The following is a 27,027-nucleotide window of genomic DNA, read 5'->3' as shown; positions in this document are numbered from 1 at the left end:
TCATAGTATTTACTATTTCAAAACACCAGAAACATTGCCCACTTTTCAATTCATCTATTTGCCCGTGAGTGAGTGTCATTTCTATGAGTTAATTTTGACATGCAAATCATCCTTACTTCAAATGAATTTTCTGCCAAATAATTTTAGTTATGATCCTAGCCTATGTCATCCTGACTTTATGCCTTAACACTATACTTAACAGGAGCATTTGTCATTGCATGTCTCCTTAATACAAGTACTAACACAGTTAAGTACTTTCCTGAAGATAAATATTAGTCAATGCAAAGTGTCATAATACAGTTAAAAGCATTGTATGTAAATTCCTCTGATTTCAACCAGACTTTCTTACAAGAAAGTACAGTAAGGATTGCAGCTAGAGAAACTCTCCCTTCTTCCCTTGCCCACAAAGCAAGGAATGGACAGATCTTCCTTTCCGGTTGATTCACTCATTTCCCAATTTAGTCTGAAGTGGGACTAAAATGGGAATATTAGCTGTAAATCGAAGAATCCAGGCAGTTCTCAAACAGAAAGAGAGTAGCAGATGATACAAGGGGAAAAGCTGCATTTTGCAAGAGTGTTTTTGATCCACAGGTACCATGGTACACATGCAGTGCTCTCAAATACCTGTATCAAAACTGCTGATTAAATAACAGTCATAGCCCTGTGATACTACCTGCTTTTCCAGTTATGAACCCAAAGGCAAGACAGGAGTCTAGAGGCAGCAGCTGCCAGTTACAGAGAGGGGGATTCCATCATGTGGGGGAGGGGGAGGCAAGACTCAGGCCACAGCCCTTCAACTCGAAACAGCTCCTCAAGCCAAGCTGGTTCCTTATGGAGGGACAGAGTGAAGGAACATCTTTAACAGCTGAGCCATCTTGCTGAGGATTTCCCCCCTTCTTCCCATTCTGGAACCTATAAAGCTCGGGAGTAACAAGAGGCGTGAGCTGAAAAGTCCGAACTGGTCTTTCTCTTGATATCAGCCCCATTGCCTTTGGAAGAGCCAATATATGAGATCAGGACCTGCCCAAGATGTGGTTTGCTTTTTTGCTGCTGTTTTGTGGATTATTCGTTTACATGTACGGTGTCTAATTTTCGGTTTCATTTTATCAGTTTGTCAGAGCCAGTTTGGTGTAGTGGTTAAGAGAGAGGGACTCTAATCTGGAGAGCTGGGTTTGATTCCCCACTCCTCCACTTGAAGCCAGCTGGGTGACCTTGGGTCAGTCACAGCTCTTCCAGAGCTCTCAGCCCCACCCACCTCACAGGGTGATTGTTGTGGGGATAGTAATAACATACTTTGTAAACCACTCTGAGTGTGTGTTAAATTGTCCTGAATGGCGGTATATAAATTGAATGTTGTTATTATTATTATTATCCCACCTTTTTTTCAGGGCAGCATACAAGCATTTCTTGGCTTCCATTTTATCCACACAACCACTCAGTGAGATATGTTAGGTTGATGAAAAATAACTAGCTCAGGGTCACTCAATAAGCGTCATGGCACGGAGGAATTCAATCCTGGGTCTCCACAAACCTAGGACAACACTCTAACCACTACACCACACTGACTTTTATAACTTGCTAGAAATATGTGCCAAACTAAAATTACATGTATTTGAGTGTAAGAATACACTAGCCCTTAGGGATTCGTTTACTGTATAATATGCTGTAGAATACTACACCACAGTTAGCTGAGCAGGTCTGTGTCCAAAACACAAATGACTAGTAGTAGCATTTGTTTAAAAAAAGTTATTCTCTTAGAAGTTTAATGAAAATTGATTTCTTCGGCAAATTGCGAGACATTCTTGCCTATTTTATGGGATGGAGACTCTTACTTAATAAAACCCCAATGAAGCCTCCCACTGAACACTCAGAATATCCCTTTTGTACATTACCTGGCAATGGTGCCCGTCATGAAGCTCAAGGCCAATGTCTAGATGAAAAGATAAGCAGACAAGAACCATGACCAATAGATTACTGTCTCCCACCACATCACAATTATCACCATCACAATCTTCAACACCCTACACAGCCCATTCAGCCAAACACCTTTAGTTCTATCTACACAATCTTCAGGAAAAGACTCATCAAGCCAGCAAACATGGGAGAATTTTTGCCTTCCACAATTTCTTCCTGCAGCTGACCTTACGAAGTAAGTTCAATCGTGAGAAATAATACAACTACTAAGAAAGTGGAGAAAATGCCATGTCCAGGATACTGTTGCCAGCTTTCTGATGGCAACATGAACCACAGAGAGAGTGATCCTGTTACCTTTCCAAAACAAGATCTCCAAACAATAAATGTTATTGATTAAACAGTCCCCAGTTTGTGTAGCATAGCAATAAAAATGTTTCCAAAATGAGATAGGTGAGATATTAACCACTGGGAAAAATCTAGTAAGGAAGGATAAGTTCTGCATAACCACAGACACAATCCCTGGACCTAGACTGGGTACACATCAAAAATTGCTGACAGATTCGACATAGGTAAAAGGGTTTGACATGCAAATAGCTTGCGGGGTATGTGGAACTTAAGTTTCTAGGCATAGCAGATAGTCTGGGAATTCTGGCAATTTTTCTGCATTTTTAAAAAGAACTACAAGCAGCCAAAGCCCAATTGCTAGCTCCTTAGTGTTCACCCAAATCATCTTATCACACCACAGAAAAATTTCTATGATTGCATTACTCTACAACAACTCATTTACTTACAAAGATAGACAGAAGGATGATGTTCCATGGAAAGCGTCTCCTGAAGAGCAAACAGTAACATTTCAAAGAGGGGTGCCATTTTGGAACAAGTATTACAGCAAATCCTGTCAGTGCTTGCTACCCTTCAAACTTCTGCCTCTGGAAGAAGCAGGTCAAAATGACATCCCCATCCCCCTTCCAGGCTGTCGTTCTGTTTTGTAAATGACAGATGAAAAGCAGAACGCTACCACACAGTCTATTGTTTCATGGAAACTCCAGCCTTGACTCCGTTAGCACTTTCCCACTGCCCCCAAAGGGGACACTTTATACCTCTCACTTCCCACTATCCACCCCCCAATAATTCCCTCACGTTTCTAAAAACAGTGTTGTGACATTATGTCCCTGGCAATGTCACCTGCAAGAGATCAAAGAAACAGGTATTCTGGGAATGGTTGTGTGTAGCAGTCTTTTGGGATTATCTGACTGCCACACCCGGATTATATAGTGTGAGATTAGTACAATCAGTAGCAAGGACAAGGGCAGGCATTTCCATACAGTGTCAAGAACATTTCCATAAACAATGTCATAGGGTAAATGAATATAAGTTTACAAAGACATAGTATTAGCAAGGATCCAATATGGAGTTGAAGAACTGCTGAAACAGAACATAATAAATTCTAGGACTTACATTAAACAACATGAAGCACAGGTAGTATATATGAATACTTATTTAAAGCAACATAATATGCAAGGCAACATAGTGTTGAAATCTATGGTCCCTAACTCATTAGCAAAACATCTGGGACCCCTTTCCTACAATACCACCCTCCCAGCTGAGAAAAAAGCCTTTTTGAATAATTCAGTTTTGCAGTTTATAGAAAGCCAGGAGCGTGGAGGCTCCCCTGGCCTCCTCAGGCAGGCTGTTACATAAGGTTACATAGGGTAGGGGCCACCACAGAGAAAGCCATTTTGCATATACACTTTTCTTAATGTTTGTACCCTGCTCTCTGCAGTTTCAGGTATACAGTAATTTGACTCTTGACCAGGGTTTCTTAAAGGCTATTTTCCATACGGCCCCCTGCAAACATCTGTTGGGAAGATGCTCTTGCATTTCCTTGGCTCAGTATGTCCAGATCTCGGAGGAAAAGCCTCTGGGTTCTTGCTAACTGTTGCACCCTACCCCACCCTCCACCCCAAATCTTTATAACTTCTCCAGGAATTTTGTCTGGTTGATTTCCTTCCGAGCTTTTATAAAATTTGTAAAAGGTCTCTGTTGCTGCACTCAGAGTGTGCGTGCAGCTGTTTTTTGTTATTCTGATTGGCAACAGTTAGCTGCCCGCCTCACCTTGTAAGACGGTAGACCATAGCAGTTGGTTTTTATTACAGTATTTTGTTATCTGTTGCTACACTGTGAACAGCTTCAAGAGGCTGTTGGGCTAACTGAGCAGGACAGAAAACATTTAAATAAAACCCCTTATTGAACATATCAAAATGGTTATCTGAAGACCAAGTTTTAGGGGTCGTAATTTCTCTATGGATGACCTTCTGGCCTTAATTTTGGTAAGGAAAGAAGATTGTGATCCTTCCTTCTTATATGGCAAGTTCGCAAACATACTTACCGCGGGCCTTCACAGCACGCCAGCACAAGATAAGTGACCAGGAATACACCACTGGGGGAAGGAAATGAAGTAATTGTTGAACTGTAGTAGGATCTCATATCAAAGTACTTCCACCCTCCCTAGCACACCACCACTACTTCTGCTGTAATTTTTGTGCCACCAGATCTGTATGCATGACTATTACTGGAGTGGATCTCTCTTAAGTTTATTTGCCCTTTTTTACAACAGAAGTGATATGCAACCCAGTGCTGTGTTAAAGTAAGACCCAGTGAATTCAGTGGTACTTTTGCCCAGGTATTTATGCACAGGACTGTCCCTGTGCTCTATGCAGAAGTTCACTGCTAACCAAAATAGTGTTCCAAGGGAATGGGAGACTCCGCAGAGGAGTAGAAGTATGGCCGATGCCAAGGCAAGGTACTGCTCCTGAGTTTAGGGGAAGAATCCTGTGTGGCCCTGCAACAGGGTGACTTTTATCACACACCTGACAGCAGAGGGGCAATACAGCATTATTGGTAGGCAGAGTCACAGATGTCCACAGCTGTTAGGCAGAAGATCTTCCCCTCCCCAAGAAATCTTGAGATCATTTTTCTCACTTCCAGCAGCCTCCACCCACCCTCCTTGTTGTACTTCCAACTGCTGGTAGAGCAGTGATGAGGATGGTTTGGTGAGAAGCATAAGGCTTGGGGTCACCGCCGGCGCCATTGGCCGGTGGGTGGCTGAGGCGGCGTGAGGAGGCTGCCCGCACTCCACATGCCACCCCGGCCGCATGCCGTCCATGGCCCGTGGCTGCTGCGCCCACCCGGGGGCATGTGGCGGCAGCGGCGCTGGCTGGTGGCAGCAGCAGCAGGAGGCAGGCACGCCAGATCCGTGGAGTGCGCCTCCGCCACCGGCACCCCCTCCGGCCCTTGGTGCCCGCAGCCCCCGCCTCACCGCCTCAATGGTGGCACCGGCCCTGCTTGGGGGTCATCTCAGTGGCCCTGCACACAACCATGAGCACCCGGCAGCTTTACAGACAGAAGGAAAAGGCAATACTTACTAAGACACATAATAAACAGCCACATTTCTTCGCACAAAACTGCTTACAGGGGTGCTGTGGAGAGAGAAGTTAGTATGAAATGGGTTATAGTTTTTACTGTACATCCACAATTGTGGAAAGAACACATCTCCACATTACAGTCTAAATCCAGCAAAGAGAAACCACAACTTTCTTTTTACAAAAGCTATTGGCTCTGTGCAATCAGTTCAAAAACTGAAAGGATATATCCAACTCCTTTTAAAAATATGTATATAAGAACATAGATTTACTGTTTGATAATGGTATCAGGTGTCCTAGAGAACAGAGATTCCAGAGGACCTTCAGTTAAACTGATTTTTGTCGCCCAGTGCCCCAAAGTAGATGTTTTCAGTGCCCTATTCACCATTATCACACCCTGTCCCGTTCAAAGCAACCCAGTGGCATGGGAGAAGAGATGCCCTGTGCCAGCAAAAGGCAGTGGACTCCGTCTTCTTTAGTCTTTGGGACAGGAAAGACTGGAAGAATGCCCACCATATTTCTGTCGGCAGAGGACTGCCGAAGGAGTTAGGATGATTCAATTAAAAATCCAGTCTCTGAGTTGTCAGCACAGGTGGGTTACCATTATGGCTTTAAGTAAATCAGAAATACAGTTATTTCCTGGTATTTTTAAAAGTTCATTGCAACCAGTATGCCACTGTGATAAGGTCCCAGGTTCAATCCCTGACATCCAGGTTTAAAGGATCAGGTAATAGGGATGTGAAAGATGTGCAAGATCTCTGCCTGAGACCCTGGAGAGTGGTCAGAAGAACAGACAATACTGACCATGACAGTGCTAGCAGTAGCCTTGTTCCCATGTTACAGTGAACACACACACAACCTGCATGTACGTGCATAAATGTTGGTAAGAACAGCCAAAGTGTATTCACTTTACAAATAAAGTTGAGGACCAGTACCTGGATAAATATGGGGTTTAAATCACTCATTCAGCTGAAAATGCATTGAATTTTACATGAGAATTACTTAACGCATTTAAAGAAAAAATCAACTGTTCACTGCACATGAATTGTATGTGCATTCCATTTATCTTGTGAACAGGGCTATGTATAAGGCAGCTTCATGTGTACTTGTGTGGGTTCTGGTAGAATAATTCAAATACTGCTGTTCAATTTAAAAAGTGCTTCAGCATTAACCAAGCAGCAGAAATGATAAATTTTGTTAGCACCAAGTTCTTAGAGAATTTGAGTGCCATCTTAGAAGAGGCATTCTCTGCTATGTGACAAAGAAAGGGGGAAGTGCTTCTTAGACAGCACGCATGCATGTATCATCAAAAGAAAACATACTTTTTTCCTTTCAGAACTACTGTTGTATATATATGAAAATATATGCATATTTGCATATGTAAAACTCTCTCCCAGCACCACATTTCAAATGAATCCATTTTCTTCCTCTCAACTTTCTTTATTGTCCAACTTTCACACCTGTACATAGTAATGGGGAATAACATAGAATAGATTATCTTGATCTTGGTCCTTAGCAAAGCATCCTTTTACTTAAGGGTCTTTTCTTTTCTAGTTCCTCCATGGCTGTCCTTTGAAGTCTCAATCTCTTTCTGGTTTCTTGGTTGCAGTCTCCCTTTGGGTTCATGTTTAAGCCAAGGAATAGAAAATCTATCAATTTCTATTTCTTCAGTGTCAAGCATAACATTGTGTAATTCCTCAGTAGCCATTCCTTTTGTCTTCTTGATGTTCAGCTGTAATCCTGAGTTGGCACTTTATCCTTTAACCATCATCAGTAGTCGTTTCAAGTCTTCACTATTTTCTCCGGTAATGTGGTGTCATCTGCACATCTCAAACTGTTATTGTTCCACTAATTTTCGCTCCACCTTCATCTAAATAAAATCCAGTTTTCCTTATGTTATGTTCTGCATACAGGTTGAACAGATAAGGTAATAACATACATCCTTGTCTGATATCTTGTCAACTGGAAATCATTCTGTTTCCCCAATTTTCTGTCCTAACGGTAGCCTCTTGTCCAGAGTACAGGTTGTGCATCAAAACAATCAGATGCTGTGGCACCCTCATTTCTTTAACTATAGCTTTTCAAAATCTACACAATTAAAAGTTTTGCTGTAATTTATAAAACAGGCTGATTTTCTTCTGAAATTCCTGGTATGCTCTTTTAGCCATCGTAAATTTGGACTATGATCTCTAGAGCCTCTTCCTTTCCAGAATCCCACTTGAGCATCTGGTATTTCTCATTCCATATATGGTAAGAGTCCATATATGGTGTAGAATATTGAGCATCACTCTGCTTGCATGGGAAATTAATGCAATGGTCCAATAGTTGCTACAATCTTCGATATTTCCTTTTTTTCAGAATTGGAATGTAGATTTAGCATTTCCAGTCTGTGGTCTATTGTTTCATTTTCCGTATTTGTTGATATATATTCCAGGTGATTTGTTTCTCCCAATTGCTTTTAGTACAGCTTTCACTTCACTTTCTAAGATTTCAGGTTCATCATCAAAAGATTCTTCTTTGAAGGAATCTTTCATCCTTTCATCTCTTCTGTATAGTTCTTCAGTAGTATTGTTTCCATCTTTCCCTTATTTTGTCCTGATAGGATACTGTATTTCCATGTTGATCTTTCAGCATCTCTAACCATGGTGTGAATTTCCCTTTTATTTCCTGGATTTTGAGGAATAGATCTCTTGTTCTTCCTTTTTTGTTGTTCTCATCTACTTCTTTGCACTGTTTATTATTGTGCAAGTCACTTAAAAGGTGTATTTAGAATTCTAACCCTATTTCTGTCACCTTTTCTCCTCAGTGTTTAGCAATTTTAAGAGTTCCTGCAATCATCCATCTAGGCTTCCCCTTTCTTTTGGCTACAGGAATAATCTTTGCCATTCTTCCTTGATACTATAACAATAACATCAACAACAGCTGTGCCTATATACCACTCTTCTATCTCTGCTTTCAGCCCACAGTGCTTTCAATTCACAATCAATTAAATGTAGGAATTCGGTTTCGGTTTCCCAGCCATGTCGGACGCTCCTCTCCGCAGGTCCGGGAGGAAGCGGCCGAGCAGCCTGACCGGGTGGTTGACCTGCGAGGGTTAAACCCCAGGACTCCCAGGTAGGGGGTCAGGGTCCGGAGCGCTGCGGGAAGAGCCCCCTGAAGTCGATCCAGGGCGTAAATAGCCCGTCTGCTCCTATGGAGGCCGGCAGACTTGCGCAGCACATCGTGTGCTACCAGGCCATGGAGAACGGCAACAAGCAGATTTAAGGTGAAAAGCCTGTAAGTAAGCGGATCCCTTCTGTTACTCTAAGCGTATGCGAAGGATTGGTGGGAGTTGAAGCTTAAGAAGGTTCGGATATCTTCCCCTTCATTGAGTTTTGGAACTTAGTTGGCGGACTCCCCCCCCCCCCCTAAGATGGCGACGAAAAAGCAGAGCCCTGCTATGGGCAAATCGGTTTCGGATGCGTTGCAGGGGAAGGGAGAGACTCTTGAAGAGGTGGTTAAACGGTTGGTCGTTGAAGCTATGAAACCCTTTGTTGATAAGCTAAATGAAATCGGACAAAGGGTTGGCTCAGTTGAAAATGAAGTGAAAATCATTAAAGATGTAGCGCTCGAGGCAGAGAAATCTGCTCGAGAAAATGCAACACTCATGAGAGCTACAAACAAAGAAGTAAAGCTTTTGGAGAATCAATTGATAGGACTACAAGTGGATCGTGCTCAGACGGTATTGCGTTTACAGAATGTGAAGGAGGAGGAAAGTGAAAATTTAAAGGATTTGGTGTCGGAACTTTTGGCGTCATTCGCAAAGGCAACTAAAGAAGAGTTAAAAAGCGATATTCTGGAAGTCCGTCAGACATCTTCAAAATATGCAATGAAGCGTCAGCTGCCTCGCGAGATTATTATTGATTTTTCATCTAAGAAGACTCGGGACACCATTTTATACAATTCGACTAACGTGGACTTGGACTTTCTTGGCAACAAGGTTAAGATATTGAAGGACATTCCATTTTTAGCTCGGAAAAGAAGATTCAAATACAAAAAGTTTGCAGCTCTTCTGAGAAAGCGTGATATAAAATACAAATGGTTATTTCCGGAAGGCATCTGGTTTAGATATAAACACCAAGCCTACAAGATAATATCGGAAGTACAGCTGAGGGATTTTGTGCTTAATCATCAAGAGTTCGAGCAAGAAGAAGATCCAGAATTTGAAGGGGGGAGTGGGGAGGAGGGAGGGAGTGCAGCTATTGTAGCTGTTCAAAGAGAACTGAGACCAAGACGCAGGGGAGGGGGAAGAAGACCTGATCCTGATCTACCAATCTAATAGCATATTAGAAAGTTTAACTTTAAATAATTGTATTATGAAGGGAATTCAATACTTGTAGTTATAGTCTGTGTTCTTATGTTGTTTTTTCCCTTTCCCCTTGTTTCCTTTTTCCTTTTTCTGTTTGTAGTTTTGATGTTAGTAATTAAAATAAAAATTTATAAAAAACCCCAAAAACAATCAATTAAATGTAGTAATGCAAATCTGTTCTTTACATGTTCTTTGAATTATTTAGCATATTTTAGATAATATTTTGGCACTATGATTCTTTTAGTACTTTATTCCAATTTTTGATATTAACAATTCATAGTCTGTACTACAATCAGCTCCTAGTGCTGTTTTAGAAGACAGAATAGAGCTTCTCCATATTCTGCTTCTGACTATCTAATCTATTTGATTCCTTTATTGGCCATTGGGTGATTTCCACGTTTGGTTTCCTGAAATATGTTTGCAATGACAAATCGCAGGCTTCACAAAATTCTATGAGTCACTCTCCTGCTTCATTTCATAATCCTAGTCCAACTTTTCTAACAACATTTGATTCTGCTTTGTCTCTTATTTTTGCATTCCAGCCATCTATGATTATCAGTACCTATTGTGTAGGTATATACTCTATGTCTTCTTGGACACCTGCATAAAAGCTTTCAATTTTTTCCTCTTCAGCGTCTGTAGTTGGGGGGCATAAACCTGAATGATGGTTATGTTGATAGGCCTTCCATGAAGACTAGTTGATATTATTTGGTCAGACTTTGCATAACAGCTCCTGATTGCTTGTGCTACATGTTGCCTCACTATTAGGGTATTTCTTCCAAGTCTGTCATTTCCAGACTAAAACACTTCGTAAGTTTTGACTGAAAATGTTCTATTCTAGTACACTTTAGTTCACTCACACACAGGATTACAATGTTTAAATGTTCCATTTCTCATTTTACAATGTTAAGCTTACCTTGATTCATACGTCTCACATTCCACATTCCTATTATGTGTGTAGCACAGCTTTGGAATTTCCATTTGCATCTATTCGCATCAGCAACTGGACATCCTTTTGGCTTCAATCCAATCCCACCATTCAGAAGAGTGCTATTCATACTTGTTCCCTGTTCTTCCTCAGTAGCCGAGTGCCTTCTAACCTGGGGGTCTTGTCTTTCAGCACTATATCTTTTGTTTGGGGTTGTCTCATATAGTTCAAGGCCAGAGATGATCAGAAGTGGTTTATCATTGCCTTCTTCTGCGCAGTACCAAGGTTAGCCGAAATGTCACTGTTGTTATCTGTGAAAGATCCTCTGCCAGTGTCACTTTCCACTACTGCTGCTGCCCCCTTAGCTATCCTTCAAGAATCCTTCCACCTCATCACCGTATCTCTTCTGCTGATATGACCATTTATTTCTGAAAAGGGTGAATCAATCTTAGTCTGGTGTTTCACCTTTAACCATTCTGCCTTGAGTGACTCTCCTTTGTGTTAGGCTCTTGAATGAATCTAAACTCCTGATGCTCTTAGCTTCACTGTCACACTCACTAGGTGGTACTAATTCCTGTTAAGAGTAAACCCTTAATGAAGCTACCGCCAGCAGTCAGCGTAATTACTAAGCTAATGCCAGAAAAAAATGGGTATTTTGAGTTTCTGCACAAGGAAATGTATATCATTTTGTTGGAATGCTTTTCTTTCTTTTTATCAGAACTGGAAAACAAGGGAAAAACTTACACAAAAGTGAAAACTGCAACGATGCCCACAGTCACAAGCAGTTGCACTGAGAGGATGCTGTAAACCTAGATATGAAGACACAACATTAGCATGAGGATTCATAAACGTACACAGGAAACTATCACATACATTATGGCTGGATCAAAGTGCATAGCAGCCATGTCTTAAATCATGCACTTGGGCCCATAAAACAGAGTGCTCTTCCACCAACATTTATATAGGAATGCTGCTTCTCACACACATGCAATTTTAGCAGCTAGACAGCCGGACAACTCTTCATCCATCCTTCAGAGCAAGAACAGCCACTGTGTTCTGAATGGCAGAAAACTGTTCATGTATCCCAGCCTGCACAGCACTGATGCCTCAAAGTTACCTTGCGGATGAAATTATGTCGAACTTTCTTGACATCCCAGTCTGCTGAACTGAAAGCCCCATTCCCTTCTGTACCATTGATGCCACCTATCGAGACATAGAGAGAATGTTGGTATTGACCTTTAAAAAGCCCCAAACAATTTCAGACCAGGGTAATTCAAAGGTTACCTTTTCTAATGGGTACGTGGCGACAGCCAGAGGGCTTCCATTTCACATTCTACCACCAGCAGAAGCAGTCCAGTAGCTAGCTAGAGGCAGTGACCTCAGAAATACACTATGCCCCTTTCTGAATGTCAGTGTTCATTTTTTTAAAAAAGCAAATGCAGTCTCTTTCCTTACAGAGATGTCAGGGAAAACTTTAAGTAATTTTTTATCCAATCACCTTGCAAAGGATTTGGGAGAGGAAAGTGCAATACGGATCTGAAGCTGGTTCTCATTTTGTCAGCTGACCCCTCATTAGCTGCACGCAGGCTCTTGTGCTGTTGCATACAAGGCTATCCATCCAGTTTGGTGTAGTGGTTAAGAGCACGGGACTCTAATCTGGAGAACCAGGTTTGATTCCTCACTCTTCCACTTGAAGCCAGCTCGGTGACCTTGGGTCAGTCACAGCTTCTAGCTCTCTCAGCCACAACCACCTCACAGAGTGTTTTGTTGTGGGGATAATAATGACATACTTTGTAAACCACTCTGAGTGGATGCTAAGTCATCCTGAAGGGTGGTATATAAATCGACTGTTATTATTATTATCTACAGGGACCCCTTAAATGTGTGTGAGCTCCCCACAACCCTCTGAATTCCAGACACCAGAAACATGGACCACATATGCAGTTTGATATTAAAATTGGGTCTCTGAAACAGACAGGAATTTCTCCAAGATGCTCTCAGGTGCAACTTCCTGAATGTTCCCAGGAGTATATCAAAGGCCTGTTTAAGTCTCCAGAGCTCCCCACTCGAATGGCCACAACCAATGACATCAGTCTGCAGAATATTTAACTTAATTTCATCTCCACAACCTGAATCTTCTGCATAACTCAATCATGCAGCAAGGCAGGGCTAGCAGCCATCGCTGGTCATTGTTGGCACTGGCAGGAGTGAGTCATTCCTGCCTGCCCTGCTAATTCAATTACATTCAGCATCTTCTTGATGCACCTTCTGGTACTCTTTACAATAGGTTTAACAGTCCTACGCCAGCTCAAGGTCAGACCCTCAAGCCAAAGGGAGGTCCACATCCTAATTTTGCAAATTTGTACACCAATCAGAATATAACTCAAAATTCAATGATGGCACGGCGGTTTCCAAAACCCTGATCCTAGCTTTGTACCAAATTTGGCCAGTCCAGGTGCTTCCTCTACTTATGCCCAGGTAAAACCATGGCGCACAAAGATAGCACCTCAACCCCTCCATTTTCATAACCTCTGCCATTCCTGCAATAGCAGAAACTCATCCCAATTGTTGATTCTGCTCCCAGACCAGCCTTCAGTGCTATGGACTTGACAGCACCAGATCCTTCTCTTCAGGACAGACAATGGATGACTTTATTTTCCCCTGCTGCATTTCCCCCTGCTCTTTGCCCCATTTTTCTTGGTTTCTCCCCTTTAAATTCAGCAGTGACAAATAAGAGCACTGGGCAGAAAATCTGAGAGAGAGCTATATTATTTGGAGGATACCTTCTCCGTGTATAGTGGGGAAACTGCCTCTGTGAGTAAACTGGGCTATGAGAAGACAAGTCGAAAAAAATAACATGCCCAGTCTCATTCAGCCTGGTATCAGTAGAGTGAATTAGTGTCCTCCTTCAATTAGCTGAATGAATCAATGTCCACTTTCAATCATTAACTGAAATCAGCCTTGCAGTTAAAACCTTGCTACACCTTGCCTCTGTGAAGGGCTGCATTCGCATGGCAAAGATGCTCTGTTGTACTGTTACTGCTACTGCAAACAGCATTTGCACAGTCCTCCAAGTGTCCACAAATTTTTGTGTGCATTTCCCTCTGCCAACTGCCATTTCTCCTACCTATACCAGTGGGCTTTTGAAGGCTTTACAAATCACCTGTAATCGCCATTGTGCCATAGTGGAGTAACCCTATAGTTATCTGTTACACTAGTTCCTGCCTTCCATTGTTTTAAAATGACAGACTCTAGCAGAAATGCAAGGTGAAATCTTTAAAAGTGTCCTGTTTGTGGTCTCATAATATACAACTCCAGTACAAATACAAACATTTGAGAAAGAAAATGCTTTTTCTGTGCTTTGCTGAAGTTCCTCAGGAAAACTAAAGGGGTTGGTGTAACCAATTATTGTTTTCCACCAATAGAACAGCACTTCTATGGGCCACAGAGTTGTGGTGAGATTGTCACCAATTTCCCCCTCCAACTGCAGACTTCTACAATGTACTCAGTGCTGTTTCTGGCAGGCCCCAGATATACTATTAGGCTGTAGCAGGTTGAGGGAGGCAGAAAACGGACCTTTGGACACTTACCGTGAAGGGTCCTTCTCCTCTGAGGAAAGGAGGACATCTTGGGTGATTCCCACCATCCAATCAGGGAGGCAGGAACTAACTTTCTTCCTCTTCCTGTCTAGCCTGTGGGATCACCCTCTCTTCAGTTCAGGTGACTCCACAAAGCAGTAACATTGAATTTATCATTCAGCAACTGTTAATACTGAGAGAAAAAACACCTGTTGCATTAACATGTACTGTAAATAAAGCATAACCCGGAGGAGGTATAAGAATGAGGCAGCAGGGTAGAGAAGGACGGAGACCCGGGGAGGGCAAGATGTCCTCCTTTCCTCAGAGGAGAAGGACCCTTCACGGTAAGTGTCCAAAGGTCCGTTCTCCCTCTGAGGCGGAGGACATCTTGGGTGCTCCCAAAGCAGTTTCCAGTTTCTGGGTGGGATGTGGTCTTCGTCCATGATCACGCACTGCAGTACTTTTCCACTACAGTCGCTGTCCGCTGAATCATATAGATTCGATTTGTAGCATCTTAATAAGGTCAAGACTGACAAACTTGCAGCCTTCTACAAAAGTGTTCCCGTGTAACGCTGCACTGGTAGTAGCATCCCTCAAAGAGTGAGCTGGTATCCCACAAGGAACCTCTGCAAAAAGAGTTTTTAGGAGTTTTGATAGTGTATGTTTTGCTATTGGCACCTGCTGCTGCTGAAGACATTTTCTTCCCTAAACTGAGATGAGATATATTTAAGAACAGTAAGACTGACTTTCTAAATTGCAATATTCGGAGCAGAGGCCTTAATCCTCCTTCTGACATCTAGGTTGTGTCAGAGCCCCTCCCTAGTCTATTTAGGGTACAGGTATAAATATGGTAGCCTTATCTCTTGCAAACTATGCAGTTTGGAATACGGTTTTGGAAGACAGTACGAGGCATCACCTTACTATTGGGAAAGATACAGAGTTCAGGTCTGACTAAATCTTCTGGCAGACGCGAACATAATAAGGAAGATAGTCTTCATTCTCAGCCTTCTTAGGGGAACATCCTTGACTGGTTCAAATGGATGCTTGGTCAGGGCTGTGTAAAATGTCTACTGAGTGAGGGCTTCCCAATAAGAGTTGTAAATTCTGAGCATAAACTGTTTTCTGAATGCTAGGAGAATGTCGGCCACCTCTCAGAAATATTCCCATCTTAGAAAGGTGTTCCTTTCTATTTCCACACGGTTAAGCAGAATAAGTCTAAATGAGAGAGCCAAATCGGCCCCTGCTGTAACTTGACCGGATAGGTCAGTAGGATGAGAGGTGGAAATATCACCATCTGTTGGAGGGTGGAAAGGCATGGTCTGTTACTGGTAAGGGTAGTAATACATAGAGGAGGCCTAATGGCCACTGCAATGTCAGGGCATCTGCTTGTGAGTAGAACAAATCTTGTCATGTACCCCAGTAGTTGATGGCTGTGTTGGGGCGCACACAGGTTCATTAGGTGTTGTGAAGTGCAATGTTATGAGATGTTTCTTAAGGGACTATACCCGTTGTCCCCTCAGCCAGTCTGCCTGGGCATTGGATATGCCTTTGATGTGTACAGTTCTGATTGAAGCTAGGTGACCATCCTCCCAGGTAAGTATCCTTGCTGCCACCTGTGTCACTTCAAGGTCTTGAATCCCCCCTGCTTGTTTATATATGTTTTGTCTGCAACCTTGTCCATACAGAGCTCTGAACTGGAAAAGGGCCAGACAAATTGCTCCCCTTTCTACGTCATTTCCGTGGGGATCCCTGAATTATAAACGTTACAAACTGCCTTATTCTGACTCAGACCATCAGTCAGTGTTCTCTCCTCAGACTGGCAGCAGGTCACCAGGGTCTCAGAAAGAGGTTTTTCTTTTCTTTTTTTTTCCCCCCTCCTCATCTACCTAATCTTTTAAACTGGAGTTAAGGGGAACAAACCTGGATCTTTTGCATACAAAGCAGAAGCTCTTCCACAGAGCTACAGCCTTACTCATGGAGGGAGGAGGAGGTAGACACCACACCACTATTTCCTCTCTCCTGGTTAGTCTTAAGAGTTAAAAGGTTCAAAGACACCGGCAAAATTGCGCCCTTTATACATTACCCATCTGACAGGGAAAGGCAGGGCTAAATCCAAAGGGGAAAGGCCTGCTGTAAAATCTCCAGGCAGGAGATTGGCATGGGCACATTCACATGGAGCCAGGGCTGAGGAGATTCCTGGAATCTTTATAGGGCCAAGGTGCTTCTGACTGGTAAAGTAACAGGATTTTCTCCCTCACAGCCAGTCTAATTGCTGACAGGAAATCTGGAGGTATAACACGCTCGGGGGAACACTTACGTGGCCCTCCTGGGCTTGTCGGCTGGAGCTCTGGGTGTCTGGATTATGTTTCAGCCGTGTTTCTCCTGCCAGGAGATTGGCAAGTGCATTGCGTTGTTTCCCGCCAAAATTGAGCTCCACCAGGTGGCGCTGTTCTCAGCTGGCTGGCTGAGGCACGCTGTTTTAACAAGCTCCCTCTGTGGAAGATGGAGCTGTTGAGAGGCCTGCGTCTCTTCCAAGGCCATTTCCTTGCCGGGGAACACATACAGCCTCAGAGGCATGTTGGTGCCAGCTGGGCCTGTTCCCGCCATCGGTAGGACGGCACTCCATGGGAACAGCCCATATTCTCCTTGCCAGGGAACCCATACAGCCTCAGAGGCATGCTGGTGCTGGCTGGGCCTGTTCCCGCCACCGGAAGGATGGCTCTCCGTGGGAACAGCCCAAATTCTTCTCCATGAAGCTTTCCTCAGAGTCCGATGACTCTCTAGAGACCATCTCTTCCTCTTCTTTTCTTTCTTTGGCAAGAGGAGCAAAAGAAGAGGAAATGGGAGTAGAGTAAGATAATGAAGTAAGTAAGGAGTAAGGTAAAGAATGATTTGAGGAAGAAGAAAGATAAACAAGAGATAGAGAGAAAAAAGGCAGCAGAGCTAGTCTGCTGCAGAACTGCTCTCCCTGGAGGCAGGAACAGAACTGGAGAGAGGGTGGTCCCACAGGCTAGACAGGAAGAGGAAGAAAGTTAGTTCCTGCCTCCCTGATTGGATGGTGGGAATCACCCAAGATGTCCTCCACCTCAGAGGGAGAAGTTCCATTCCACAAGCAGAGCCCCACTGGCAGTCAGTTAGATACAATCCATAGCATTTAGTATTCTGAGTAAAATACACTCAAGTATCACATGTATCCCTGGCTATGACATCCTCCCCCTTTCTTCTCAGTTGTGAATGTGAGTTCAGAGATTATAGAATGATGGATTTCCAATTTTACATTACTGTGTCAACAACTGAGCTAGCACAGTATAATGATTGCAGTGTTGGATTAGGCTCTGGGAGACCCAGGTTCAAACTTCCACTCTGCCATGAGGCCCAGTCACCCTCTCACAGTGTTGTTGTGAGGATATAACTGAGGAGGGGGAATGATGTATGCTGTTCTGAGCTCCTGAGGGGATTCTCCTGATGTTGTGCAACTTGCTTTGTTCAATTCCTACTTCTGTAAGTATGTCTTTTTGCATTTCCAGGTACATCTTGGTCCAAAAAGGCAGGGGAAGTGTGTTCTGGAGTCATTCCTATAGTTCTTTGAGTGTAACAGTCCTGTTTTATCAGCTAAGGGAATTTCAGATTTTGGCTTGTATCTCAACTTCTCCCCTGTGTCACATACACAAGACTACATTAACCAAAGCTAGAATTCACTTCTACAGTCAAGTTCCATAATCACAAATTCAAATTTGGACATATACTTTTGTCTTTTATTACTCTGACTGGGAGTATATTCCAGAGTAATTAGACAGAGTCAATAGTTACCTAGATGTTTCCCACACAAAGGGCAGGCATGTGTAGTTTCCTCATTGCTGCCAATACAGCACAATGGCAACAAGGCTCCCATATAGCATTTCCCCCCTACCGTTTCTCTGCCCCAGTCTCCCGGCAGTGGCCATTTTCACTTCAGTACCACTAGGATTTCTTTCAGTATTTTAAATCAGCAATATAAGATTATTGTATAGACAGAACATTCTTACAATATGTGTAGCAGGTTCTCTGAATTCCCAGCTTTCATTTTTTAAAAAGGTAAGTCTCTAGCCTGTTTCCCAAAGGCACTGAACCTGGGGCAAAATAACCCGTGTGGAATGACCCTAATCCACATTTGAGCTTGAATCCACCACAGTGTTTAATTTTCAGCCAATCACCATCTAGTTCAGGCATTCTTTTTCCAGCTCTGCAGAACACAGAAAAACTCTGGACACTTTTAGAAAACAGTATAGGTCTAAAAAAAACTGTTCAGCTATGGCACTTGGCTTTTCTGTTTCTTTAATCTGGTTTTCAATTAAAACAAAACATATCATCCCAAGAAGAAAAATAAACTTACTAAAGTTAATTGGTATTGTTTCCAAAGGAGGAACTGGCTCGGGATAGCCTCCAAGGTGTGGATAGTAACCACTATTTGGTGGATGTTCTCGGTAAGAATATGGTGGTGGCTGGAGGGGTTCCTTATTATCATAAGTTGGGTGAGCACTAGGATTGGACATGATGTCTCAGCAAGACTCACAGCACCTAGAAAAAAGAAAGAGGCAAACCCAATTATGACCCACTATCCGAAAATATCTAACACATGGAGTACAATCAGATCATTCCATGGGCATCAGGCTTGAAGTAACTTTTCAAAAAATGGCTAGCAGGGGAACCAGAGGGAAACCATAAAGGACAAGGGAGGGATTTTAATTGTGTGGTTTTGCTCCCTTCAAGCACAGCTGGTCCCAGAGAGAAGACAAGGATTCTATTCTTAGTGTTGCCTCTCAAGGAATGAACTTGCAAGCCCTGTTCCCTCCAATCTCCGGAGATTGAAAAACCCCACAGCTGTCCCACATTTCCACCTGGTGACACCACCCCTTTCCCTTTCAGCTGGCGGGAGATACCAAACTTCTCACTGGGTAGTAACCGTTGCCACAGCAAATCTGAGAGTATCTCCTCCCAGAGTGACATCAGTTTGGTGTAGTGGTTAAGAGCGGCAGGACTCTAATCTGGAGAACCAGGTTTGATTCCCCACTCTTCTGCTTGAAACCAGCTGGGTGACCTTGGGTCAGTCACAGCTTCTAGGAGCTCTTCCAGCCCCACCCACCTCACAGGGTGATTGTCATGAGGATAATAACATACTTTGTAAACTAGGAGTCCTGTGGCGCAGAGTGGTAAGCTGCAGTACTGCAGCCCAAGCTCTGCTCATGACCTGAGTTTGATCCTGGTGGAAGCTGGGTTCAGGGAGCCGGCTCATGGTTGACTCAGCCTTCCATCCTTCCGAGGTCGGTAAAACAAGTACCCAGTTTCCTGGGGGTAAAGTGTAGATGACTGGGGAAGGCAATGGCAAACCACCCCGTTAAAAAAAGTCTGCCAAGAAAACGTCGTGATGCAACGTCCTCCCACGGGTCAGTAATAACTCAGTGCTTGCACAGGGGACTACCTTTACCTACCCTACTTTATAAACTGCTCTGAGTGGGTAAGTTGTCTTGAAGAGCAGTATATAAATTGAATGTTGTTGCTGTTATTATGATTACACATCTAGAACTCTGAATCTGTGTTGCCATTTACAGGATCTGTATAGTTGCTGCTAGTATAGGCTAATTACTCTTTGATTTACAGACACTTTATCCCATTTAGCCTTTTTCAGACATTACATTCACATGTATATGGAGCCTGCCAACTGCACATATCAGGAGCGTCCACTACTCATGATCCTCCCGATACAGGCAGTTGCCTTGTTTTCTGAAAGAAGGATGAATATCCTCTGTAAAAGTGACATGAAACCAGGATTTTTCAGGGTTCTGGATTGTGTGTACCCAGCTGAAAATCTGTGTTTTGCCTGGTTTGAACAACATGGCAACCACATGTACGGGAAGGATCTGTGTACAGATCCTGCCCTCCTGGTAAACATGGACCGGGGCTCATTTTGAGGGGGAACGCACCGAAACACCATTCCAGCAGTTCCCCCAACAGGTCACGTGTCAGGTGGCCCCACCCACTTGACTTTTGGATCATGGCTGTTTTGGCCCCGATCCAGGGCAGGGAAGCCTCCCCCGCCCAACACCGACCTGGTCCCAGATGTTTCAGCCCCAATTCAAGCCGAAACGGACCCAAAATGGCAGAAAATGGGCATTTTTGGCTCGTTTGGGCCCAGATTGGGGCCAAAAAGGCCCCGATCAGGGCCAAAATAGCTGACACTGGGTTGGTGCCAGGTGGGGAAAACCTCCCCCGCCTGGCACTGACCCGGTCCTGGCCATTTTGGCCCCAATCCAGGCCCAAAATGGCCATTTTTGGTCATTTTGGGCCCATTTTGGCCTGGATTAGGGCCAAAACTGCCCAGGTTGGGGCTGAAACTGCCTGGATCAGGTCAGTGCCAGGTGGAGGAATCCTCCCCTGCCCGGCACTGACCTGATCCGGGCCATTTTGGCCCCGATCTGGGCCCATTACCGCTCCAATCCCAGCCGTTTCAGCCCCAATCCGGGCCCAAATGGGCCCCCAAATGGACATTTTTGGCCATTTTGGGCCCATTTCCACCAGGATCTGGGGAACCCTCCCCTGCCTGGCACCGACGTGGTCCCGGCCGTTTCGGCCTCAATTTAAAAATCAAGCACTTCGAGTTTTATATACCAATTATTGTGGCCCATAGTAAGGGCTCATAATTTATGGAAGAGTTGGGGCACCTCTCAATGCCCTGGCTGACCTCTGGAATAAGGAGGAGACTTAGTGGTGGACCCGATTGCTCCTAGGGCTCCTTTCTCAGTTCTTAGAGATTATGCAGCCCCCTCTCTAGTGAGGGGCTTAGGACTATGAAAAGGAACGAGAGATATCTAATAGGAGTGTGCAAAATAAAAAAACAAGCTGGAGATACACTCAGAAATTGCTGTTTGTTTTTAAAAGTAGCTTCCAGAATGCAGATCCAGATCCGCGAAACTACCAGTCCCTCTCAGCAAAATTTTTGTGTGTGTTTCATTTCAGTTTGTACCTTACAGCAGCAGCAGGCAGGCACTGGGCTTGTCTCAGAGGGCAGCACCTCGTTTTCCTTACTGGCATTCACCAATCAAATCCTAAGGGAAGAAAGCCCTTAAGTTATTAACTCTGTTGGCATGAAGGTGAAATGTGTGCAATTCGCATGAGTGTATCTCTTTTTTGCCTTCGCTACCCAGGAAATGGCATTGTCTCCCTGCCAATTTGGTCATTGCAAGGGGAGACCCCTCTCCTCCTATCAGCTTTGGAAACATTTGGAAGGGGGAATGTGCAGACTTCAATCATAGGCTGCAGTTCTCAAGACACTTGGGAGTGGGAGTACTCACTATTGAATAACATGGGACTTACATATGAGTGCATCTGTTTGAGGAGTGCATCTTGGTTTGTTTTGCAGAGGTACCCAGGCACTGATCTGTCTCCCCCACCCTTTTCAATGTACTTGGACAGTTGCTGTGGAGAAAACTGCTGCAGCCTCTGTGTGTGTGTGTGTGTGTGCGCGTGCATGCACAAGTGGTCTGTTCAATCAAACTTGATAAAAGCCCTGGAAGACTTCAATCATAAGCTGCAATTCAAAAGACACTTTCCTGGGAGTAAGCACAAGGAAACACAAGGAAAGGTAAAAGGTAATTTATTGGTACCACAGGAAAATAAAAAAGTGAACAGAAAACAGGATTGTTTTTTATGCTGCTGCCACCCTGCAGCAGCTATCCCTTTGCCATCCAGTTACTAATCATAGTGCATGCTCGGTTACCAACACTTGCTTTCTTCAGTGTCTGCTGCTGGTGTGTTTATGTGTAGTGTAACTGAGGAAAACTGGGTGGGTCGATCATTTAAAGGGAGGACTATGTTCTGTGGGATTTTGGTGCAAAAACAGCTGTCCCAAAGAGCTCAGAAGCCCTCATTGCAAACAGCAGAGCTGAAACCAGGATAACAAAAAAATCCAAAGATTAGATCCAAGCCAGCTACACCCCACCCAGAAAAAACTAGTAATGGCACACTGTTGGCTTGGAATCCCCAGATCCAAAACTGAAATGGAAATTTTTTCAGTATGCACATCTAATGGCTAAAGCGACGGTAGAGAAATATTCGTGATGAATCCAACAAGACATGAACTAGAGTTCATTTCAAAGCCTCCTCCACGGCAGTCATGACAATGAAGAAACAATACTCCTCTGCCACTATTCCATCCTCTGCCACCATTGCATCCTCATAGGCTTGAGGAACTCTTCCAGGTGGTCAGGAGCTTTCTGGGATCTTATGTACGGGATGATTATAGACTGCTCAGCAGCCTGCCATAATCAGTTTGCTCAACACTTTGGAGATAACCTATCTTGCATCTATTCTAATTTGGGATGCTACATTAGTAGTGATAGGATCAGATAGTTCTGGGATGCTGGCTTGTCCAGTTGTATGGGATACCTTACAGCTTATTCAATAGAGTAATGTGGAAAGGATTCTTGGAAATCTACAACCTACTTCCTGTTTGAATTACCCTTGTCCCTCCCAGTTGCTTAAATCTGTTGGGAGGGGGGCTGGCAGACTAGGTCTGGGTAAATGCCTCCTTGAGAGAGCGGTGGTCATCATTGCCTTGAAACAGGCAATGAATGGTGTGCCCACTCCTAAAGAAATCTACTCTGGACCCAGGATACTTGAATAACTATCATCCAGTCTCAAATGTACCTTTCTTGAATAATGTGTTCGAACAAGTGGAACCTAGTCAACTCCAAGAATTCTCAGATGAAATGGATTATTTGGATCAGCTCCAGTCTGGCTCTGGAACTGAAACAGCATAGGCTGCCCTGATGGATATACTGCACCCAGGAGGGAGTGTGACCCTGTTGGTTCTCCTGGACCTTTAGATACCATTAATCATAGATCTCTTTTTGGGATTATGACAGGGAAGCACTGTTCTGCAATGCCTTAAGTCCTACCTTAAAAGTATGTTTCAGAGAATGGTGCTGTGGGAATGCTGCTTGGTTGCTTGGCCTCTGGTAAGGGTCTGTCTTTCCAACATGCTTTTCAGCATGAATATGAAGCCACTAGGAGAGGTCATCTGGAGATATGGGTTGGGTTGTCACCAATATGAGGATGATACTCAGCTCTATCTCATGCTTCCAACAGATCCCAGGGAAGCTGTGGAAACTATGAACTAATTCTTGGAGGCAGTTTTGGGATAGATGAGGGCTAATAAGCTGAAACAATCCATAAAAAAAGAAGTGCTTCTGGTGCGGGAAAGGACTGATTGAGGAATTTACGTGTCCGCTGTTCTGCATGGGGTTGTAAAAGAGCAGGTGTGTAGCCAGGTGGTGTTGCTGGATCCGAGCCTCCTGCTGGAAAAGCAGGTGGCAGCAGTGGCCAGTAGTGCCTTTCACCAGCTTCAGCCAGAGCCAGCTGTGACATTTCATGAAAAAAACCTGATCCTACCACAGTGATACATGCCCTGGTAACATCTAGATTAGACTACTGCAATGTGCTATACACAGGGCTACCACTGCAGGGTGTCCAGAAGCTACAGTTGTGCAAAATGCTGCCACTAGAATCCTGCTGGAGTGCACTGTAAGGTCTGTATCACTCCAGTCTTGTTCCATATACACTGACTCCCAATTTGGTTCCAGGCCTAATTCAAAGTGTCAGTATTGAACAGCTTGGGGCCTGCATAGCTTAAGGACCACCTACTTCCACATGAAACTACCCAGTCACTATGATCATCTTTGAAGGATCTGCTTTGGGTGCCTCTACCATCTGAGGATTGGTGGCAATCCAGGAAAGGGACTTTTTGATCATGGCACCAAAATATGGCATTCCATCCTCAGGGAGATTCATCTGCCACCTCATATGACTGTCTTCCACCAGCCGGTTTCATCTGGTGTCCCCTCATTCATTCCCATAGACCCTCCCATGCATGTGTTTGTTTATGTGTTCTGTTTTTTAAAAAAATTGTTCTAATGTTTTTATTGTTTACTTTCTTGGGGTCCCTAAGTTGGGTGGAAATGTGACAAAATTGTTTTAAATAAAAATGAATAAATTGCTTATACTAAATTCCAGCAAAAAGCAATGTCAGAAGCTAGCTGCTCAAATGCAATATCTGTATAGAAGAGCAGAAGGGGCTTTTGCCAGAGCATGACAGAGGCTGATTAGGGTAAGCAGAAGGTGGGAATCGCATGAGGAGTTTGGGATGGACAGGAATCACTGTCTGGATGGGAAAGGCAGATTTGAAGAAAAATGATGGATGACTGAGGTTCAGCAGAACTATATTAGAAAATTCTACCCGGCCCTTAAGCTTCCAGCTGTGCTTTTTACCAGCATGACTCACAAAACTGGTTGTCGCCTCAGATTCCCTTGTAAACTACACTTTCTGCCAACTTTTCATTTCTTGCCCCCAAGGTACACAGAAAATTTTCACATGCACCAAAGGAAACTTTAGCCTCACTCCCAAGAAGCAGACTGCCTGACTCTCCCTGCTAATGTACATTACTCAAGTAATCCCCTATTCACTTAGAAGTTAACTCCTAGACACACCTGTCTGAAACACAACCAAGTGGAACAAAACAGATGATGACACTATCCAGGTTACCTGTTGGCATGCATTTCACCATGACTCAGATGAGGGACAGGGTGTCCAGCCAGAAGCAGACAAACTACACCAGTAATCTCAACCCCTAACAACATCTATTGGTCTTTTACCCCAAACGAATATTTCCTAGAGAAAGACAGACAATGTGAGAAGTCAGCTACAACTCACAATGCGGCTTTGTTTACACCAGAGCTCGGTCCTGGAACTTGTGCTTAATGCCTGGCTTAGGTGAAATAAGAGAGCCTTTGAACATAAGTAGAGTATTCATCTCTTACCTTAAAGTGTATCTGTGCTTCAGGATACACCCAATGCTAGGATCTGCAGGAAGACCAAAACCCCAAGATGTCTGTACTAGAACCTGAACATCAGCGGGCACCAACTTGGTTACAGCAAGCAGCTGGGGTAGGACCAGCAGCTGTCAAATTTTTCATTGGAGTTTACTGTCATCAAGACTAAAACGAAGACAAAACTTTCCGCTAGAAGCACAGCGCCCCAGAAGGGTTAAAGATCTAGATCAGAACTCCAGACAGTGGATGATTTCTACCTCTGCTTGGCAGAACCAAGCAGGGAGCACTGATAACCTTCACTGAACTATATTGCATAGGATCTGGGGGTTCCCCCACCATCCCCTAATATCTCTCCTGCTTCTAGTTGCGACAATAGTAACCTTTTCCCAAGCCTTACCTTGGTGTTGGCTCTGCTCCTATCTTGGTAAGCAATGTTTTCCTATCTGGTGCAAGCCACAACTCTGCCTCAGAAATTAACAACACTTGAACCCAAGTGTTGAACTCCCATCCCTTGGGACCCCAAGGGATGAGGCAATAAAAAGGAGGCAGCTGGACCCTATGTAAAAATATGTTTGTGTCTGATGAGCTGCAACTGACCCCAAAAGGTGGGATCCAGTATTTCCATCAGAAGTGTGTTAGCCCTAAACTGATGCTGGGATGGAAAATGTACATCCAACATTCTTTGAACAGTAAAGATGAACCTCAGAGGATATGGAAACAAGTAGCATCTTACATGTGTCACTTCCAGTATGAGGTCATAAGTGGAGGCATTAATAAACACAAAGGGCCAGAAGTCTTTTGAGACCTTTTACCCAGTCAATATTTTTTAAAAGGCTGTTTGATTCTATTTCTACTTCCCAAGGATTTAGGCATCCTCAACTTTGCATTGCACAGTCCTCACCTTATGTCCTGGCCTTTCTATCAGAACTCAATTACCAGACATGCATGGGCCAAATTTAGATCTGGTATATGTCACTCATAGAAGGGCAGCAACGAAGGAACTAGAAAAGATCCTCTGGTGTAAGGAAGTTTCAGGTGGGTAGTTATATTGGTCTATAGTTAAAGAGGTCCAATAGATCTAGGTCCAATAGCACCTTAAAGACCAACTAGATTTCCAAGATACAAGCTTTCAAGTGTCAATGCTGTGGAAAAAGGAAGGAGTCCTTTATAATCCAGGCAGAGGGGAGGGGGGTATTGTAAACTAGAGGGTAAAGAAGCTAGCTATAACACATGCTGTAATTCGCTTGACAGAGCAGGGGTGCGAAGTACACAAAATTGGCATCTGTAATGCAAGAAAAATTCGATGTCCTGATTCAACCCTGGAAGACACATTGTTTCAAAGTTGCAAATTAACTCAGTTTCAGCAATCTCGCATTGTAATTTTCCTTTGAAGTTTCTGTGAACCACTAGTCTTAAGTCAGCATTGGAATGTCCTGGAAGAATAAAATGTTCTCCCGCTGGTTTTTGAATGTTGTGATTTTTTATATCTGATTTAGGCCCATTTTTGCAAAAGAACTGACCTGTTTGTCCAATATAGAGAACTGTGGGGCATTGCTGACAATTCATGTCATACATAACATTGGAAGATGAACAAGTGAATGAGCCTGAGATGGTATAGCTGGTGTTGTTAGGTCCAGTGACTGCGTTGTTGGAGTGAATTTTGGGGGCAGAGTTGGCATCTTGGTTTATTGCAGGACCTGGTCCCAGAATTCATGTCCATGTTGGGAAATGCATTGAGAGTTAGTTATGAGTGAGGAGTTGTTTAAGGTTGTGGGGGGGCTGTATATGAGCCAGAAAAGATTTACCTCCCAATGCCTGTAAGAGAGCAGTATCATTGTCCAGCACAAGTTGCAGGTCATTAATGATGTATTGAACTGATTTGAGGAATGGTGAGGAAGTGTTACTGGGGCCCAAGATCATACCATGGTATTCTCCATTATTATGTATGGATGTGAAAGCAGGGCAATGAAGAAA

General features: G+C 43.7%; 1 protein-coding gene across 2 annotated transcripts in view; it reads right to left on the bottom strand.

The window, feature by feature from the left end:
* LOC129325093 (protein lifeguard 3-like) overlaps positions 1 to 27,027 on the bottom strand; it is a 46,457-nt gene that overhangs the window by 15,340 nt on the left and 4,090 nt on the right. Inside the window, exons 2-9 of one of the 2 annotated variants that reach the window (XM_054972620.1) lie at positions 21,191 to 21,272; positions 18,563 to 18,747; positions 11,730 to 11,815; positions 11,357 to 11,421; positions 5,340 to 5,393; positions 4,304 to 4,354; positions 2,706 to 2,745; positions 1,893 to 1,930 (exon numbers count right to left, since the gene is read on the bottom strand). In XM_054972620.1, the coding sequence (XP_054828595.1) occupies positions 1,893 to 1,930; positions 2,706 to 2,745; positions 4,304 to 4,354; positions 5,340 to 5,393; positions 11,357 to 11,421; positions 11,730 to 11,815; positions 18,563 to 18,722 (494 nt within the window). In that variant the 5' untranslated portion in view covers positions 18,723 to 18,747; positions 21,191 to 21,272. The remainder of the gene's footprint in view (positions 1 to 1,892; positions 1,931 to 2,705; positions 2,746 to 4,303; positions 4,355 to 5,339; positions 5,394 to 11,356; positions 11,422 to 11,729; positions 11,816 to 18,562; positions 18,748 to 21,190; positions 21,273 to 27,027) is intronic. The other variant, XM_054972621.1, reaches the window with a different exon arrangement.

The sequence above is a fragment of the Eublepharis macularius genome, chromosome 2 (assembly GCF_028583425.1).
Source record: "Eublepharis macularius isolate TG4126 chromosome 2, MPM_Emac_v1.0, whole genome shotgun sequence".
Taxonomy (NCBI): domain Eukaryota; kingdom Metazoa; phylum Chordata; class Lepidosauria; order Squamata; family Eublepharidae; genus Eublepharis; species Eublepharis macularius.
The sequence above is the reverse complement of the archived record's forward strand: the minus strand, read 5'-3'. Positions and strand labels throughout refer to the sequence as shown.